General features: G+C 39.6%; 1 protein-coding gene across 6 annotated transcripts in view; it reads left to right on the forward strand.

Annotated features, from left to right (window-relative positions):
• The window catches only part of LOC149241820 (zinc ion binding protein), a 426,994-nt gene that overhangs the window by 48,859 nt on the left and 359,984 nt on the right, over positions 1-18,151 (forward strand). For 5 of the 6 annotated variants that reach the window (XR_016246597.1, XM_089374060.1, XM_089374061.1 and 2 more), the window contains exon 3: positions 13,594-13,650. The exons of the other annotated variant lie outside the window; for it this stretch is intronic. Coding sequence is in view for 4 of the 5 variants with exons in the window: in XM_089374060.1 (XP_089230186.1) it covers positions 13,594-13,650 (57 nt within the window). In the remaining variant the exon portion in view is untranslated. The remainder of the gene's footprint in view (positions 1-13,593; positions 13,651-18,151) is intronic. 6 annotated transcript variants of the gene reach the window in all.

Below are 18,151 nucleotides of genomic sequence, written 5' to 3' on the forward strand. Positions count from 1 at the left end.
GAACTTTTTAAACGCTTCATCTTTTGTTTTTCGAAGGTAGAGCCATGTATTTCTAGAATGGTCATCATGAATGTGTAGAGATGACCTCCAAGTGATTTGTCAGACATGGGCCCACACACATCAGAATGAATGAGGTCTAGTATCTCTTTAGACCTAGTTTCACTATTTGGAAATGGATTTCTTGTATGCTTTCCCAAAGAGCATCCCTTGCACACACCTTCATGATCTAACTTCATATTAGGGATGCCATGAACCAATTGACTAAGAGTAGGGATGACCTTATAATGTAGATGACCATACCTCCTATGCCATAGCTCAATGGGATTGATTTCCATGTGAACCAAAGCTTGAGGAGGTGGTGTAATAACTCTATAAAGGCTTCCTTCACGAACTCCAATAACCCTAGCTTTATCAATGCTAGAGTCTTTTCCCCAAACCAATACTTTTCCATCAACAAAAGCAACTTTTTCCCCTTTATCTTCTAAACAAGAAATAAAAAGAAAATTCTTTTTCAAACCTGGAACATATAGAATGTTGTTGAGGTGCAACTTCGATCCATTTTCTAGCTTCAATGATGTTGATCCCAGGCCTCTAACAACATAGCTTTTGTTGTCACCCAATTCCACTGCATGAGAAGATGGCTCCTTTGATAGTGTATGGAGTTGTTTACTTTCTCCTGTCATGTGTCTTGATGCTCCACTATCAATGATCCATGCATTGTCATCACTAAGAGAACTTGTAAGAGCAGCCAAGAATCCTTGACTTTTGACTTTTTGATCCAACTTTCAGCAGTGTTGATACCCATCTTCATGTAGTTTATCAAAGAGGGAGAATCCATGCCAACAAAGTGATCTTCAACTTTTCCTAACCTTAGCTCTGATACCATGTTGAGAAATCAATGCAAGTAGATTAGGGTTTGATTCCTCTTTCTTGATAATTACTTGTGAGTTATGTTGGCTTCGTTTACTTCTTTATTATCTTATCTTTCATCAAGCAATTACCATATTAAGTGTGTATGAAGATCACAAAACAAGAGACACAAGATGTAGGCACTATGCCAGGGCAAAACCCCCCTCAAGGGGAAAACCCAGTTAAAAAATTCTCTTCCTTCAATAGTATTCTTTGAGACTCTTCAACCTAGACAAAGACCAAACCTTTCCTCCACACCAAGTCAACCTTCTAGATTTTCGACCCTTTTGCAGTAGCACTTCCTCCCCAACAACTTCGACTATGTAGCAACTTACAGCATTAGGCAACAACTGGTAGCAACAATACTTGGAAGACTTTGATCTCCCAAACTAGGGCACGAAACAGAGAGAGAGTAGCTCCAAAACTTTGATTTTCTTCTTCTCCTTAGACTTGACCCAACTCGCACTTCCTTTAGGCTTCTTCTTCCTACTTCGCACTTCCTTTGGGCTGCTTCTTCCTACTTCGCACTTCTCCAGCTTCCTTAGAGATATCAAACTAGCTTGAGATGAGATGCTCCAAATGAATTCGACTTCCTTCCATTTATAGGCTCCAAGTGAGGTCAAATTGGTGTCCTTAGGCCGACTTAATCTCTTCTAGGTTGACTTGGTGTGGAAGTTACATAAATTATATTTGACTTAATAATAAACCTTTTTACATGATTCAAAAGCCAAAAAAGGGTCTCTTTGAATGTACAATGGCTCTATAGACTCAATACTAATCCTAAGAGTCCTCAATGGGGACTTCGACTAATATAATGATGACCCAAGCATGAAACTCATGCTTTAATAAGTCATTGATACAATAATACAAATTATTTTCTTTATTCTTTTGACAAGTACATTTTATGATGACTCAAATACATTAATGAAGGCCGAACCTAGTTACATTTCCAACATTTCAAACCCTAACTTATAGCAATGCATTCATTGGCCTAAATTTAGAGTGCTTGAACCTTAGCATTGAAAACCTAGGTCATCTTTGGTCCTATCAAGCCCTCTATTCATCTTTATACCATCAAGAAAACGAATCACCTTGAATCATAGGTGATTTAGGGAATGCTCCCTTGTGGTTGAAAATTGAAATCCCACTAAAGAGCAAGAGGAAGGTTGTTGAGGTGACAATGTCAATCCTTTCACATTGTTGGCATAAGGTCTAGCCCCTTGCCTGCTGAGGCTTTGCACCAAGCCTGCTAGATTTTGTGGCAACATGCCTAATCCAAGATGATTTATACCTGGAACTTGTTGGCATGGAACTAACAAAACACCCAATGGTATTGGTGACAACTGGTTTAGCTAACCCCTTGTGTGTAATTTTTGAAGTTGGTCAACACAATGTTTCTAGTTAATTGGTTCCAATATTTAGCAAGATTTTTCATATGATCTAATCGCCTCTGCACTTTGTTTTGAATCATTGACGACTTCCATTGGGTTTGATTGCTGTTCACAACAATTGTACTTCCCATGTCGATTCCATTGCGTCTTGTCTCATTCCCTTTGTTCAATGCCCCCAAAGCCACGAAGTTAGACCAATTTCCCGTAGATTGAAAAATAGCATGCAACCAAGGTCTCGATCCTAACCTTGGCCTTGCTCAAAATATTTACAAATGTCATAAATGCATGGTGATTCATAACAAAAACCATTGTTTTGCAACAAAAGAATGATATGCGTAACATTTACTGATGAAAATTAGTAATATAATATCTCCAAGTAGCATGCTTAGTAATATTGGAGTTGCTAAACCCCTTTGAGGAGCTTTGAAACCCTTGAAGATCCCTATTGTACCATTCTTTGAGGTAGATCGAAAAGGAATGATTTTCTTATGCGTAGTGTTGCCAGGGAGTAAGAACAGGGAGTGGCCTTGCCCAAAAATATCCTATGGTTGTTATTTACATGCATATGCATTAATGCTTATGTGTGTGAAGTTCTAGGAAATTTCTTGGGAGCACTTGGGAGAAGGAGTGATTGCGGAGTGTTGACCTTGCTGCCTACATCTACCTACAAGTTAGTGAGAAAAGCCTTCAACCCCACAAGGTGTGGTTGGTGGTAGGGAACTTAGAGAAGGGGTTGTCACACTAATCCCGCCTCTCTTCGTTTGAGCTATCTCGTAGGTTAGCTAAGGGGGGTGGTCCCTAATGAAAAGTTAAGTTAAAAGATGTGAGTTTCTAGGAGAGTGTTATAAGTGAAAATGGATTACTTTTAAGGATTTATGGGCAAATATGAAGTGAGCAACTTGAAATAACAATGCCAATCATTAATATGATTAAAAACCATAAAACCAGTGCCTTATAAGGAATTTGCTCAACAATTTAAAGATATATTTGGTCAAAGTAAAATGCAATGTTCTCAAAAAAAAAAACAAAGTAACCCTGAAATGTAAATAAGAATTGTTAGCACAAGATATGTAAGATACAAAATGATTTTGAGATAATCAACTTTATAAATCAAAACATGTGAAACATATCTTGCCAAAACCCAAAAATTAGCAATTAACTTGGAAATGTAAAAGAAATGAAGTATTAAGCCAAGACATCAATATGCAATTAGACATGAAACATGAAAAGAAAACACTTGTTTGAAATGATTACAATACTTGCTTTTGGAATAGACTTTGCATATGAAAACTCAAACCACCAAGAGACAAGCAAAGTAAATGTAATGAAAAGTGCTCTTGGTTAATTTTATTAATTAGCTCTACAACAAGATTACAATTTAACTTTTCAATCTTCAGACCTCACCCTTGCCCAATGATATGGATCTCATAGTGAGGAATCAATAGAGGAGTAGAGGATTCCTAAGATGTCTACTTTAACCAACTTATGTTGGAGGTAAAATTTTAATGAGGCTTAGGGACTTCCTATACTAAAATGCCTAGATGAAATGCAAGTTGTGTTAATTCCCCAAATTAAAATAATGATACATGCAAATGCTTCAAAGAGATTGATTTGCAATGCTTGAAAATGAAATAGTGTTCAACATAAGTTGCAATTATAACTTCAATTGGAGGAATAAAATTAGCTTACAAATGTTGCATGTGTTTCATCAATGAATTAAAATGATACAAGTAATTTGTTTGAAAGTAAAATTTGTTTCAAATAGACAATGACAATAAATTGCTCCAATATTCAAGATAACAATGTAGCATAAAATTGAAGCATGTATTCAAGTGCTCATGAAACAATTTACGAAGGTAAATGGAAACGAATCAAAGTTTGTTAAGAATATAAAATGCTTGCATGTAAAGGATGAATTGCCCAAAGTAAAGTGTAAGCTTGTAGCTTCAAGCAACAATGAGATAGAAAATGCAAAGCTCAAATGAAATTGTAACAAACTTTAATTTAATGAAATGTGATAGTGAGGTTGTGTTAATTCCCAATTAAAACATGCATGTAAGTGAATGAAGTATGAAAGCTTAAACCATGCAAATGCCAATCCACCCAAGAGAAGTCTCCCACTAAATGGGGAGATAGGATACCATGGGAGAAATCCCAAGCTCCCACAAGAAAATTAGATCTTTTATCAATATTACAATGAGAAGAGGGCCTTTCAAAAGTCTCAACTATACTTCAAGGAGAGTCCTCACAATAATTTCTTGAAACTTGGACACTAGACCTCCTTTCTTGAGAAAATAGTGACAAGATCTCACAAAATTTATGCAAGGGAAACAAGGTGTGAGTTTCCTCCAAATGCCCACGGCTTAAAGAGGAAAATGGGCAGCCCTCTAGTGAACTTGACTTGGCCAAAATAAGCCTCAAAAGGGCTCACGACATCCTTGGAAATCGAACCCCCAACACTTGCTAAAGGTCCTGCAAACACTTGTTAGATGTTGCGGGAAGTTGCTCTTCAAAATTTGCCACACAAGAATTAACAAACAATCCAAACAATGGCTGCAAAATAAGTTAAGTATTAATGGGAAAATCAGCAAGATAAAATGTATAAATTTACAAAAGGCTAAGCTAAAGAATGAGAGTAAACTCTCGTCTTTGCCTAGCCATTTTCAGGCTCTTATATAGCAAATGAAAGAAATGAAGTACAATATTTTTTTTTAAAGAGATTTAAATTTAGAGGTTCGCAGCTTGTGCACAAGCTATGTGTTGAAATCCCTGCAAAACCACTTTGTAAGATAAGACTATGAAGGTTCAAAGAACAAATAAGAGCTCCTTTAAGAATGTATAAAAAGTGGGTTGGTCTCTCCAAAGACTTCCCCTCACGCTTGATTGTGTAATCCCAACAAGATGTTCGCTTTACAAAACTTCAACCAAGAATTAGTTCCATATAGATTTAGCAATAAACAATGATAAGAAATTCTAAAGATTTATTTAAAACCAACTAGAGCATTCTATACCTAGAGCATACTTCTAAATCAAATGTCAATGCAAGATAGCTCTACATCAACAAATTTGCAAGAGCATATGGAAGCAAATTAGATCAAAGCATGAGTAAAAGGAATTATACCAATGCTGAACAATTCATCCCACTCGAAAAAGTGGAACACCTCATGAATGAAACCCCAAAGTCTTTATTGATATTTTTGAAAGTGTACAAGGCAATAGCGTTTCCGCAAGCACAATAACTAGTAACAATCTTATACAATGTGAGAGCCCATGGCTCTATTATATTGAGAGTTGGGAGCAAATCCCAATGAAGAATGACAATGACAAATGGCATTGGAGCCAATCCCAATGTAGAAGTGATTAAACAAGTGGCATGAGGTGACAATCCCAAAGATAAATTCGAATTTGTTGAATGCCAAGTGTAAAAATCGAATTCTGGCAAGTGGACATTATTTTCTTCTTCCCTTTTGTGCCAAATTCGAATTTTATGGTGGAATGACAAGTGTATATGGGTGGTAACTCATGTGGGGACAATTTCCCACAAAAATCTCCACCAAATATTCTCCCAAATCCTCCAAAATGTGCATTAACTTCACAAATTCGAATTTCCAAGCAGTTTTTTCATTTAATACCAGAAATTCGATTTTATTTGAGCACATGTCATTTCCTTGATTTTAAGAGTCCACATCACCTTGGGACTTCACTTTAACTCCCCCATAAATTTTCACTTCATTTCCACAACATTTAGCATATGTGGATATTTATTTTTCTCCATTTATTTAATTTATGGCTTAATTAATTGCCAGATTTCCCACTAAACTTGAGAAAAGTGGGTTTTGAGGGTCCAAAACACATTATTAACCCCTCAAAGTGTATTATAGTAGACAGTTGAGGGTGAGAGGTGTAATTTTGATTATTCATACCCCATACAATTTCTTTAGACTACACTTATTACAATTTAAATACAATTTTATTTGCAATTTTTGACCTGCAAGAAATTAAAAAAATTAAAAAATGACTACCTAGACCTAACCAAATTCCATGAAATTTTGTTTGATCTAGTATGGTAATATACATCGACTCTAGACACTAAGATGTGTCAGGAGCTCAACCTTCAAACCGTCACCCCAGCTTTGGGGTAAAACGTGAGTGTAAAAACCTAAAAAATTATCCGCCTCTGAAAAAGAAGGGATAATTAACTAGATAAAAAAAACACTTCAAGGTGTACTCGTTTGTTGATAGAGTCCCAACATCCTAGGCTTGTTACAGACTCAAAACTCATCATTACTAGTATCACTTATTACAATTCCCCATAGAGTGTGGAATCTGGGTACAAGAAAGATGATGAGAAGATAGAAGTAGAGTTGAAAAACTCTGTTGACTGACGATATCTGATGGTACAAGTGTCATTTGGATCATCCTTGGGCATGGAGTCTTCATGCAATTATCAGGTGCCACTCCAGTGGTCAACACGGAGCAGGGGTAGGAGGCCTGAGAGCACTCCCATGCAACTTTGCTTTTGTGGTACTCAAAGAACCTACGACAGTTTGAATTGCAGAACAAGAGGATTTTGAGGAGAAGATATTTGAAAAACGATGCTACAATCCATACAGGCATTTATGAGACTTATCAAATGTAGGGTAGTTGGATTCTTGTATGAAATGTCAGCTTCAGAACATAAGCAATGTAGCTATTTTTGCTAGCTATGAAGCAAATCTAAGCATTCATAAATTTTTTGTGTGGTATATGCTTGAGTTTTATAACTACGTATTTAATAGAATATGGTGATCCTTATGAATTGACCATGAGGTTCTATGTAGATGTTGTTTACCATCCCTTTCAAGCTTCAATCCAAATGGCTTTGTACATTCATAAAAATCAAACTCTGTGAAATGGATTTTGATGAATATGCGATGGGTACAATATTTTAGCATTTGGTTTGCAACAGTTCCATTGCCTTTGAAGGTCCTCAAGGCTAGATAGTATCATAATACTCGTAAAAGACCACGAGGATGCTAAGAAAAACCTCGAAAGGATATCAGTGTAATACAAATATGTTGATTTCAATGAGTGCAATGAACAAGAGATTGCTGTTGATTTCTGTAGCATCGGATGTGCTCTTGCCTCGAGATTTTGCAGAGAGGCTAAGACACATGCATTCTCCAATACCCAAAAATCGTTTGGGAAAATTCCACCTAGAGATGATTTAATTAAAATAATTAACTTTTTTAAATGGTTCCCTAAGTCTAAACTTAGGAAATCTGGTTAATTAAAGGGTATTAATTAAATCTGGTGTGAATCTTCTAGAAGAAGACGAGGATCAACTCCCAGTTAATCTTAGCCTTTGATTATGTTTTAATCTTGGCCGTTGGTGCTCCAACGAGAGATTATAAGAAGGAGCTTGATGGGCACTTGGAGAACACATTGAGTGAGAGAGATCAGAGATTGAATTTCTCAAGAGTAGCAACGTTGAGTTTCCGGAGTAAGATCGAGTGATCTTCTTGCAGTGAGGGGCAAGGATAGTAGTCTGGAGGAGAGTTTTCCAGATCCGGAGAGTGCAAGGCAGAGAAGGCATAGAGCAGTTCAGTGAGGCAGCGCAGAGCTTCAGAGGGAGTTCGAAATTCAGTTGGGAGAGTCGAGATCTAGTGCCAGAAGCCGGGGTGTGAGACCGGAGGGCCAGAGGGTCGAATTTCCAGACAACAGGAGATCAAAAGAGGAGGTGACGCAAAGCCCAACAAGTGTGACACAGAGCTATGTAGGATTGACGCAGAAGCTGCATAGAGGTAGTGTGGGGCCAACCAACCTATCCCTGATCAGTGTCAGATCTCCTGAATCAGTGTGAGATTTTTCTCACTAACTCTTTACCAGTTTTTCTATGTATCGGATAGCCAGTTTGGGCATCCAACAATTTATACTCAAAAACTACTACATAATAATAAAACCCTTAGTTGCTACACTGATTTTCCCAAGTTGGGTTTTTTCGGGGACATTGTCCAAAAATAACTGTGTAGATGTGTGTGTTTATTTCTCTCCTGTCATATTTAGTTTCCACAATATTTATTTTGTGTAGGCTACAGTTTATGTATTTCGATATTTGTTGTAGAATACTGCAAGTAATTTGTTCTAGTAATTAACAAATAGGAGAAATATCATTAGTTTGCTGCGGTAGGAGTCGAGTAACTGATTTTTCACATGGCATCAGAGCACATATCATGAGCATAAGAGCTCAGTTGCAAAAAGGAAGAGGGAGTTTGAAATTACTGCAGAGGCAGCTATTCGAAACCCCAGAGGCAGCGCAATCCTTGGGCCAAGGAAGTCAAAGTTTTGAGGAGAAATTGATTTCTCTGAGTGAGTCGATAGAGAAATTCGATCTCCAGATTGAAGCTTTCCAAAGGCAGAAGGGAGCTGCGTATTTTTCCTTACAGAGCAGATCTTCAGCTGGGACACAGATATTTTGCAGCAGTTGCTGGCAAAATAGCATCAGAGGGATAAAAGAGCACATACTGAGGGAATTCCTTCCTCAAAGGACTTCTAGGCAAGAAGTTCGAAGTTTCTTAGCAGAGCAGCGATAGCTGTTTGTGGGATTTATCACTCCAAAAGGGAGTGCGAATAGCTGGGCAGCAACTGTGCAGAAGAGAAGAGGAAGCAATTCGACTTTTTCAGGAAAGATGACATCAGCTGGGTTGAGAGATCAAGATCGGTTGGACGAAGCCTCCAACTACGTGATCTGGAAGGCTATGATCTCCTGCCTTCTAGATGAGCACAATCTCAGAACTTATGTCAATAGTGTTGTAGCTGTACTTGCTGATGTAGATCCGCTCAAGAAGTACAAGGCTGAGATGGCGAAGACTAAGAGGATCATTCTCTACGGGATTCGAGATCATGTAATATCCCATATAGCCAGCAAGGATACTGCCCGATAGATGTGGGAAGCCTTAGCTACACTATACAAAGGATCTTCCGAGCTGCGGAAGATGTACTTGGAGGAGAAGTTGAGATGCACGAGGATGCAAAAAGGGGAGCGAGTAGACCCTTTCCTTATGAGGCTTCAGGATGTCTGGGACTAGTTGGCTTCAGTAGTGTCAGCACCCCAGCTCTCATAGTTTGTATGATTAGCGCTGAATAGTGTTTCTGAAGATTGGCAAGTTTTCATCCAGAGCATCCTGGGCAGAGAAAAATTGCCAGATTGGGAACATGTGTGGGCTGATCTGTAGTAGGAGGAAATGAGGCGTGATCTAGTAAAGGCCACCATCAGTGGCAGTAGCAGTAGTGGGACGAAGCAGGTGAAAGAAGATGAGGACGTGGCCCTTGCATCAAAGGGGCAGCAGGAGCAGTGCAGAAGAAAGAAGGATATTTCGAAGATCAAGTGCTTCAGGTGTGGCGAGTTGGGCCACTACAACACTCAATGTCCTCTCAGAAAGAAGGACAAGGAGGAGAAGTAGAATCAGCAAGTTGCATCCGCAGAGATCGACAGGCTGTCCTCCAGACTAGAGGAAGGGTTTACCATGATTGTTGAGATGCCTCCAGGGGTGAGGTGGGGTGATCTGGAGTTGTAGCCCTAGAGAGCTATAGGATGGGCAGGATCCTTGAGGAGTCCACCTCTTGGATCAAGACCTTGCTACAGGAGCCCATAGTCAACAGTAGCAGGATGGACCAGTGGCAGTTGGTGCAGTCAGGTGCCAGAGTGATAGATGCAATAGCTAGTAGTGGTCTGAGACTAAGAAGCGCAGAACAAAGTTGGTAGCAATGCAGTTGTCACAGTGCAGAGTCAACAACAATGTAGAGGCTTCAGTGACAGTGCAGATGCTAGTAGCAGTTAGAACTCTGACGACAGATGCATCATACTGAACACAGTTGGTTCAGTATTTTGGATGCTTTTCTGTTGCAGATTCAACAACAGTAGATGGAGAGAGGGTTGCAGTGCAGATGCAGTAGTTGACAGCAATTCAGCAAGGTCAGCAGCAACACAGATACAACTCATATTAGAGTTGCGCAGTAATTGGTGGGCAGTAGAGCCAAACATTAGCAGCGCAACAGGAGATGGTGCAGAGACAAAGTGATGCTTCAACAGTTTGCAACACTAGACCACATTCCTCACTAAGAGGGAGTGTTGATTTCTGTAGCATCAGATGTGCTCTTGCCTCGAGAGTTTGCTGAGAGGCTAAGACACATGCATTCTCAAATATCCATAAATCGTTTGGGAAAACTCCACCTAGAGATGATTTAATTAAAATGATTAACTTTTTAAAATGGTTCTCTAAGTCTAAACTTAGGAAATCTGGTTAATTAAAGGGTATTAATTAAATTTGGTTTGAATCTTTTAGAAGAAGATGAGGACCAACTCCTAATTAATCTTAGCCAATACTTTTTTAATCTTGGCCGTTGGTGCTCCAACGAGAGATTATAAGAAGGAGCTTGATGGGCACTTGGAGAACACATCGATTGAGAGAGATCAGAGATCGAATTTCTCAAGAGTAGCAACGTTGAGTTTCCAGAGTAAGATTGAGTGATCTTCTTGCAGTGAGGGGCAGGGATAGTAATCCGAAGGAGAGTTTTCTAGATTCGGAGAGTGCAAGGCAGAGAAAGCATAGAGAAATTCAGTGAGGCAGCTCAGTGCCACACAGAGGCAGCGCCGAGCTTGAGAGGGAGTTAGAAATTCAGCTGGGAGAGTCGAGATCCAATGCCAGAAGCTGGGGTGTGAGACCGGAGGGTCAGAGGGTTGAATTTCTGGACAACAGGAGATCAGAAGAGGAGGTGACGCAAAGTTGCGTAGGATTGACGTAGAAGCTGTGCAGAGGCAGCGTGGGGCCAACGAGCCTATCCCTGATCAGTGTCGGATCTCCCGAATCAGTGTGAGATTTTTCTTGCTAACTCTTTGATTGTTTTTCCCTGTATCGGATAGCCAGTTTGGGCATCCAACGATTTGTACTCAGAAACTACTGCATAATAATAAAACCCTCAGTTGCTGCATTGGTTTTCCCGAGTTTGGTTTTTCTAGGGACATTGTCCAAAAATAACTGTGTAGATGTGTGTGTGTTTATTTTTCTCCTGTGCCATATTTAGTTTATGCAGTTATTATTTTGTGTAGGCTCCAGTGTATGTATTTCGATATTTTCTGTAGAAAACTGCAAGTAATTTGTTCTAGTAATTAACAAATAGGAGAAATATCATCAGTTTGCTGCAGTAGGAGTCGGGTAACTGATTTTTCACAATTGCGAAATTTGTTACAACTGGCTTTCATCTTATGCTGATCTGTAAAACAACTTTGTTGGGCTGTTGTCTCTCTATTCCATGAGCACAGAACCATCAATTTCTCTTGAAGTTATGCATTGCATGAGAGGCCAACATCTCCCTTTTGTATTTGTTTGCAATATTTTTTCTTTTTAAAAAATGTCTTATATTTATAGAAACATATTTACAAACAACGTCCAAATAGTGGAAGGGTATATACAATGGACTTTATATCCTCTTTGGAAGAGTTACTTGAGCTGAAATGGAATATGAATAAGCTATAGAGTCTAAGACTTAAGCATCTTTGATCAACAAATTTCCCGTGTCCAGTAACTAGCGACAAAACTCATCTTGCCACATGGCACAAAAAACTGATAGAGAGCCAACCTTATTCTCAAAAACAAATTTATGATGAATCTTCTAGAGAGTGAAAAAGGTAGAAACTCTTGAGCACTGCCAAATCCTAATGAAAGAAGAGTGAACCGTATAACTAAAATCACGAACACTGCAACATGCTAATGACTTTGACCCTGAAGGATAACAGAATACTGGTCTTGAATGTAAGCTCAACAGCTCCTAGCGAAGAAACACTCCCAAAATATGTTCTTCACTGTCTCAGAATGATGGTAAACAATTCAAAGGTTATCAGAAAGCCCACTCTTTGCCCATTTGGCCGTAGCAGGGATCCCCTGCTAGATAATGAGCTAGGAAAATACTCTCAGCTTATAAAACAACTGAATGGACCAAACACTGAAGTTGGCTCATCCATTTATCCTTCATATCAGTTGACACCCATTTTACATTAAGGACTAGGGCTAGTGGATATCACTGATGCAAGAATGAATAGAGTTGACGAGAATCATGCTAATACAATGGCTTGTTGAACCTCCAGTGCCAATCCCTCTGAAACATCCCTGACATACCGATGTTCATTTTGAAAAGATCCCGTTGAGGAATGAGTCCGATCAACTCCATAACCGATTGTCAGTCAAAGGTGAGAAGAAAATACTCATATGCCAAGGACCTCCACTTTTTCCATGAATAAGTTGCTGCATTCTGCAGGTCTCCTCAAAGGAAGATTCCTTTCCTGCTCAATTGGTGATCGTGAAAGTGGGGCATCTCTGCCAGGAAAGTGCCTTGCAACCTCCAATTCCAAATGGTATGACGTGCCAGATTCCAGCCTGCCCTACTGCCCTCCATATTCCACTGAACCAAGGATGCTGCTACTTTCCATGCTGACCAAACCCAAAACTTGGAATAGATGTGGGGAAGAGATGATGTCACACAAGGAAAAAGCTCCCTGCACCTTCCCCACATGCTGTGCTGACAACCACCTATGCTGAAACAAAATCTGCCATAGAGCATCCCTCTTTAGACAGCTCACAACGCATTTGGTAGGCAGAATGGACCCCAGAGTGGCAACATCCATCAAACCAAACCCCTCCTCATCCTTGGGCATAGTACATGCATCCTAGGCAACCAATGGAAGACCCCTCTCTCTGTCATATTTAGACTAATACGTACAATCTCAAGATCTGGTCAAATGTATCAAACTGAGTCTTGCTAGGCAACCAACAGGAAACATAATAAATATGTGAGGTCTGCAGGATCTGTCCAACCATAGTGAATTTCCCAGCAAATGGGTTCCTGGTTGGTTCATTTGGATTCTCTTCTTGATTGGATCCATTCATTGTGGACTTTATTTTCTGCCCGATTGATTGTTTGCAATACTTACATTACCATGTTTCTTGTTTTGACTGTTTGGGCTATGATCCTGGAAGTTTATAAAGGAATGGTTCAGGTTCATATACTGCTGGAAGTACAATGCCTTGAAAATAATAAAGATTTGCATGCTTTAAACTTCAGAGTAAATAAGAGGAGGAATGTCGCTTGAAGAATTATTATAAAAAAAATAGTTATTAGGCGATGAGCACCATACTATGAATCATGAATTTAGCTTCTGAAAGTGGTCTATGATATATGTTTTTCTGATTATTCCTTATATGCAACGTTCTGTATTTCATTGTTGTAACATTTGCCTTAAAATTTTAATTTGAAGCAGAGGTTAAATCAAAGCACAGATGTTGGAAGATTCACCTTAGAAATGAAAGACATCCTGGTATGTTATTCAACTCCAGTATGACAAACCATCTCTTTAGCACAGATGGATGTGGATGGCCATGTTCTAAAGTACTGTTTTGTGTCATGTGCATGGAATGTGGATTGTTTTGGGTAATTAAAATAATTATATATTCAGAGTGTAAACATTAGTGTATTTTCATCAAGTAATCCTGATATCAATGTGACTTGGCGCTGATATCTAAAGTTTAAACCATTCAGCCCTTGCACACGAATCAAACAACTTTTGTACCACATTGATAAACTTGCTATGACATGTGCTGATTTTCAACAGATTAACAATACAGAGATTGATCATGCCTACAAGGAAGATAACCAATAGAAGAAACTTTGCAAAAACTGTCTGATGTTCGATCAATGATTACAAGGTTGATGAGTCTTCAGTTGTTCATCTCATCTTCTTATGGTGTCCCCCCTAGCTTGATTGTTGACTGCATTATCTTTTGTCAATGATTCTTTACCATGATTGATAAACTCCAACGGATTTGATTTTACTTGAGATAGATGTTGTGGCCACATACCATTTACCACATGAGCTCAAATATAGGCATTGGCACCCATATTTGTTGCAGAATGAAATAGGGCAGCTATTAATTCAATTTCTCCTTTATCCTTAATAATTGCTTGTGAACTTTAGTTATCTTCTCGTGTTTCTTTATCAGATCTTTTCATCAAACAATTATCAAGAGAAAAACATTAACAACAATGGACACAAGATATAGGCTCCAAGCCAGGGCAAAATCCCTCCAAGAGAAAAACCCGGAAAAATCTCTTCTTTTCTTATAGAATCTGTTTCAAATGTGAAAGCCAAGACCCAAAACCCTAGACCAAGTCCTCCTCCAAGCACCAAGCCAACCCTCCAAGAAACCCTTTCAATTAGGTTAGAGATCAACCAAGTCAATAAGGGTTACTTCCTCTTCAACCAGCTTCTAGCTTCAACTTCGGCTCCCAACTTCAAATCTGCAACTTCGGTCCTTTAGAACAGTCGCTGTGAAAATTCCAAAACTGAAATCCTATTGCAGCAACTGGAAATTATTCTTCTAATTGTTGATTAATTTTAACAATTTATTTGCTACAACGAATTCTGAATAAATCACACTGCAACCTTCAGAAATAAAATACTGCAGAAATAATAGCTCTAGAAATTGAGAAAATACTAGCATACACATAAAAATGACACCGTTATTTTTGGACAAATGTCCCCGGAAAAACCCAACTTGGGAAAACGGTGCAACATATGAGGGTTTTATTATTAAGCAGTAGTGAAATATGAGTACAATCTATGGATGCCCAACTGGCAATCCAAACAACAAGTAAATCTGGCCAAAATTATTTAAGGGAATTTCCCTTCTTCTACAAGCAACCCCGACACAACTTTCCTTAAGAAAATTCGTCCTCCTAGACCCTCTACGTCAGCCTCTGTGCAGAGCCTTGGGCTTCTAAGCCCGGGTCTGCCTCTAATGAAGTCGTTTTGCCTGTCTCTATTGAGGAAACAGATTCTCTGGCCCTCTGGAAGACTTCCCTGGCCTCTGGAAGCCGAATCGATTTTTCCTCTAGCCAAATCGAATTGCTCTTCTGAAGCAATTGCGTAGTCCTCTGCGCTGCTTCATTGGGAATAATTCGACCTCCTTTCTGCTGCCTTTTCAGATCTGGAAAATTTCTTTGGATCCCTGTCTCTGCCCCACTGCCTCTGCTTCCTCACTGAAGCTTGAACTCTCCAGCAACTGACTGCTGCTACTCTGGAAAATCGAATTCTCCAAGTGATTTTGGTGTATTCTCCATCACCACATCGATCCCTTCTTATATCTTCCTTTTGGGATTCCAATGGCCAAGATTAAATTTTAATCAATGGCTCAGACCATCTCTGGATTGATCCGTGTGAGTTTCTAGATAATTTTCACCTTCACTTAATTAATTTTGATTATTTAACCAATTTTCCTAAGTTAAGACTTAGGAAACATTATAAAATTGGTTAATAATCTAATTATGTCATCTCTAGGTGGAATTTCCATAAACGATTTTTGGGTTTTTGAGATCTCATGTATTCTAGCCTCTCCACCAAATTTTGTGGCTAGAACACATCTGATGCCACAAAAACTAACACTCCCTTTTAGCAAGGACTGTGTTCTCTCTAGTGCTGCACATCCTGCCACAACACCCTGTCTCTGTATCACCTCCTGTTAAGCTATTGATGTCTGGATGCTGCTGCCCACCAACTACTGCGCAACTCTGACGCTGCATTTGTGCTGCAACTGACACTGCTATACCGTTGCCAATTCTGCATTTGCACTGCAACTCCCTTTCATTAATTGTTGCTGCAACTGCAACTGCTGCAACTAAGAAGCATCCAAAATATTGAATCAACTGTGTTCAGTTTGATGCATCTGTCTCCCAAGTCTCTGACTGCTACTAGCATCTGCACTGTTACTCAAGAATCTGCGCTGCTGCCAACTCTGCATTGAGCCACTTGCTCTGTTGTTAACACTGCACTGCGCTCCTCAACATCTGACTGCTACAGTGCTACTAGTCTTCAACTGTCCATCTGGTATTGACTGCATCAACTGCCACTGATCCATTCTGCTATTGAATACTGTGGGCACTCTTACCACTCAAACCAGTAGGGGACCTAAAAGGGGTTCCTAAGAAGGCAACTGCTAGGTTAAGGGCAACGGTGTAGGCTTAGCCAGCTGTCACCATAGTTAAGTCTCCTTGCTCTTTACGGACTTTCACCGATGGGAGGAGTCCCGGTAGTGTAGGGATCAATTGTAAAGTATATGTTAATGGATAGGTGGAAAGTGACCTTGGAAACCCTTTCCCAAGAATGGAGTGAAGAATGGAACTTGCTTGCTCTCTAAGCAAGGAACTTGGTCCTCCAGGAGTAAGGGGTGAGGATTGGAGGGTTGAGGGAGAAGGAATAGGCTTGTAGACGAGGATCTCAATCCCTATAATCCTTGGGAAACTTGGATTCCCAAATGGTCCTTGACAAATAATCTTTCTTGAGAAGTGGGACCACACAGGGCCAAGTGGACCAAGTCTAGGTTCGGGGATGAAATGTAGCAACCAATGATGTTCCTATCCTAGACAAGGTGAAAGGAAAGGACCAAGCACAAATATTTACTTCAAAAGGTTGAATTGATCCTGTTGAGGTCTAGCCTTGGGGATGCCTAGGAAATATTCGATCCTAGAGCTAGGGCTTGAGATTCTCGGAGATTCCACCTTTTGAATTGCCTCAAATTTGGAGGAGAGGGAGGGGACCCACCAGCGCAGTAGCCTGTAGGAGATCGAAATTTTTCCTTGGGTCAATTCCTGGGAAATTGATGCCCTAGGTGACCTAATGGGGCTAGACCTAGGGAAAAGGGGGAAAAGGTTAAAAAGAGGGTTAAAATGATCACCCTTTTTTGAGTAATCAGTGCCTAATTCACTTGGGGATATGGAGTCAAGGATGATGATGAGTAAGAACTTGGTTTCTAGATCAAGGAGGTTCGGAAAGTCAGTTTCATCCAATGTTGAGAGAAAGAAAAGAAAAGTGACTTTCAAGCATTTATACTTCAAAGCAAATGATGCAAGCTTACTGAGACAAATAAACTTTAGGACATTTCATTCATATAACATTGGCGCATACATTAAATTAGCTAAAACATGCTTAATTCCACATTTCAATTATGCAACAACTAGCCATAATTTTAGCAGTATGAGGCAACAAGGATAACAACATCAAAATTCACTTACAACGTTATAGAATATATCCAACCAGCATTTCATTTGCAAGACAAAGCTCCAAGACAAGAAAAATAGCCCAAATCCATACGTCAAAATTCATCCATCCCCAAAAAATATCCTCCAAGGAAAAATGCAAAGTTCTCTATGATTAGAGAGATCCCAAGTCAAGTGATGATCCAAATGAATGTATCTAACATCAATATATAGCCTCCTAAGGAGTTTGAATTAGCCTATGGTCCTACATTATCCACTAATGATAAAATAATGTCCAAATATAATCCCTTTTGGTGACAAGCCCACCAAACTAGCTCACAAGTGGAAAAATAAGCCTCACAAAGGGCCAAATAATAATATGTACATGTCGTGGGGCCCTCCAAAGGCCTAATAATGTCTTGAAGTGCCATACTGAGGAATAAATTCCTCAGAATATGATGGACAAGGGGATGGACCTTTGTTCTCCAAGTAGTAGACCTGTGGTGCTCCCAGTGGGTCTGAGGGCACATAAATGACCCCATGGGTCTTCATATGAATTGAAGATGCCTGTAGATCCTCTGCAAGGGTCTGAGTGGTGGAATTAATGCTGTCATGACATCGTACAAGTTCTGGGACACCTGTCAAGTGTGTGGGGCTCCTCTAGGGGCCTGTTGGGCATAATGTACGAAGCATATCACCATCATCCCAAAAGTGCTGATTTGGGGTAGCATCAGATGTGCTGTAGCCATGAAGATTGGTGGAGAGGCTAAAGTACATGAGATCTCCAA

The sequence above is a fragment of the Pinus tabuliformis genome, chromosome 8, assembly GCF_031772625.1.
Source record: "Pinus tabuliformis cultivar Carrire ecotype Pingquan chromosome 8, CPIR1, whole genome shotgun sequence".
Lineage (NCBI taxonomy): Eukaryota > Viridiplantae > Streptophyta > Pinopsida > Pinales > Pinaceae > Pinus > Pinus tabuliformis.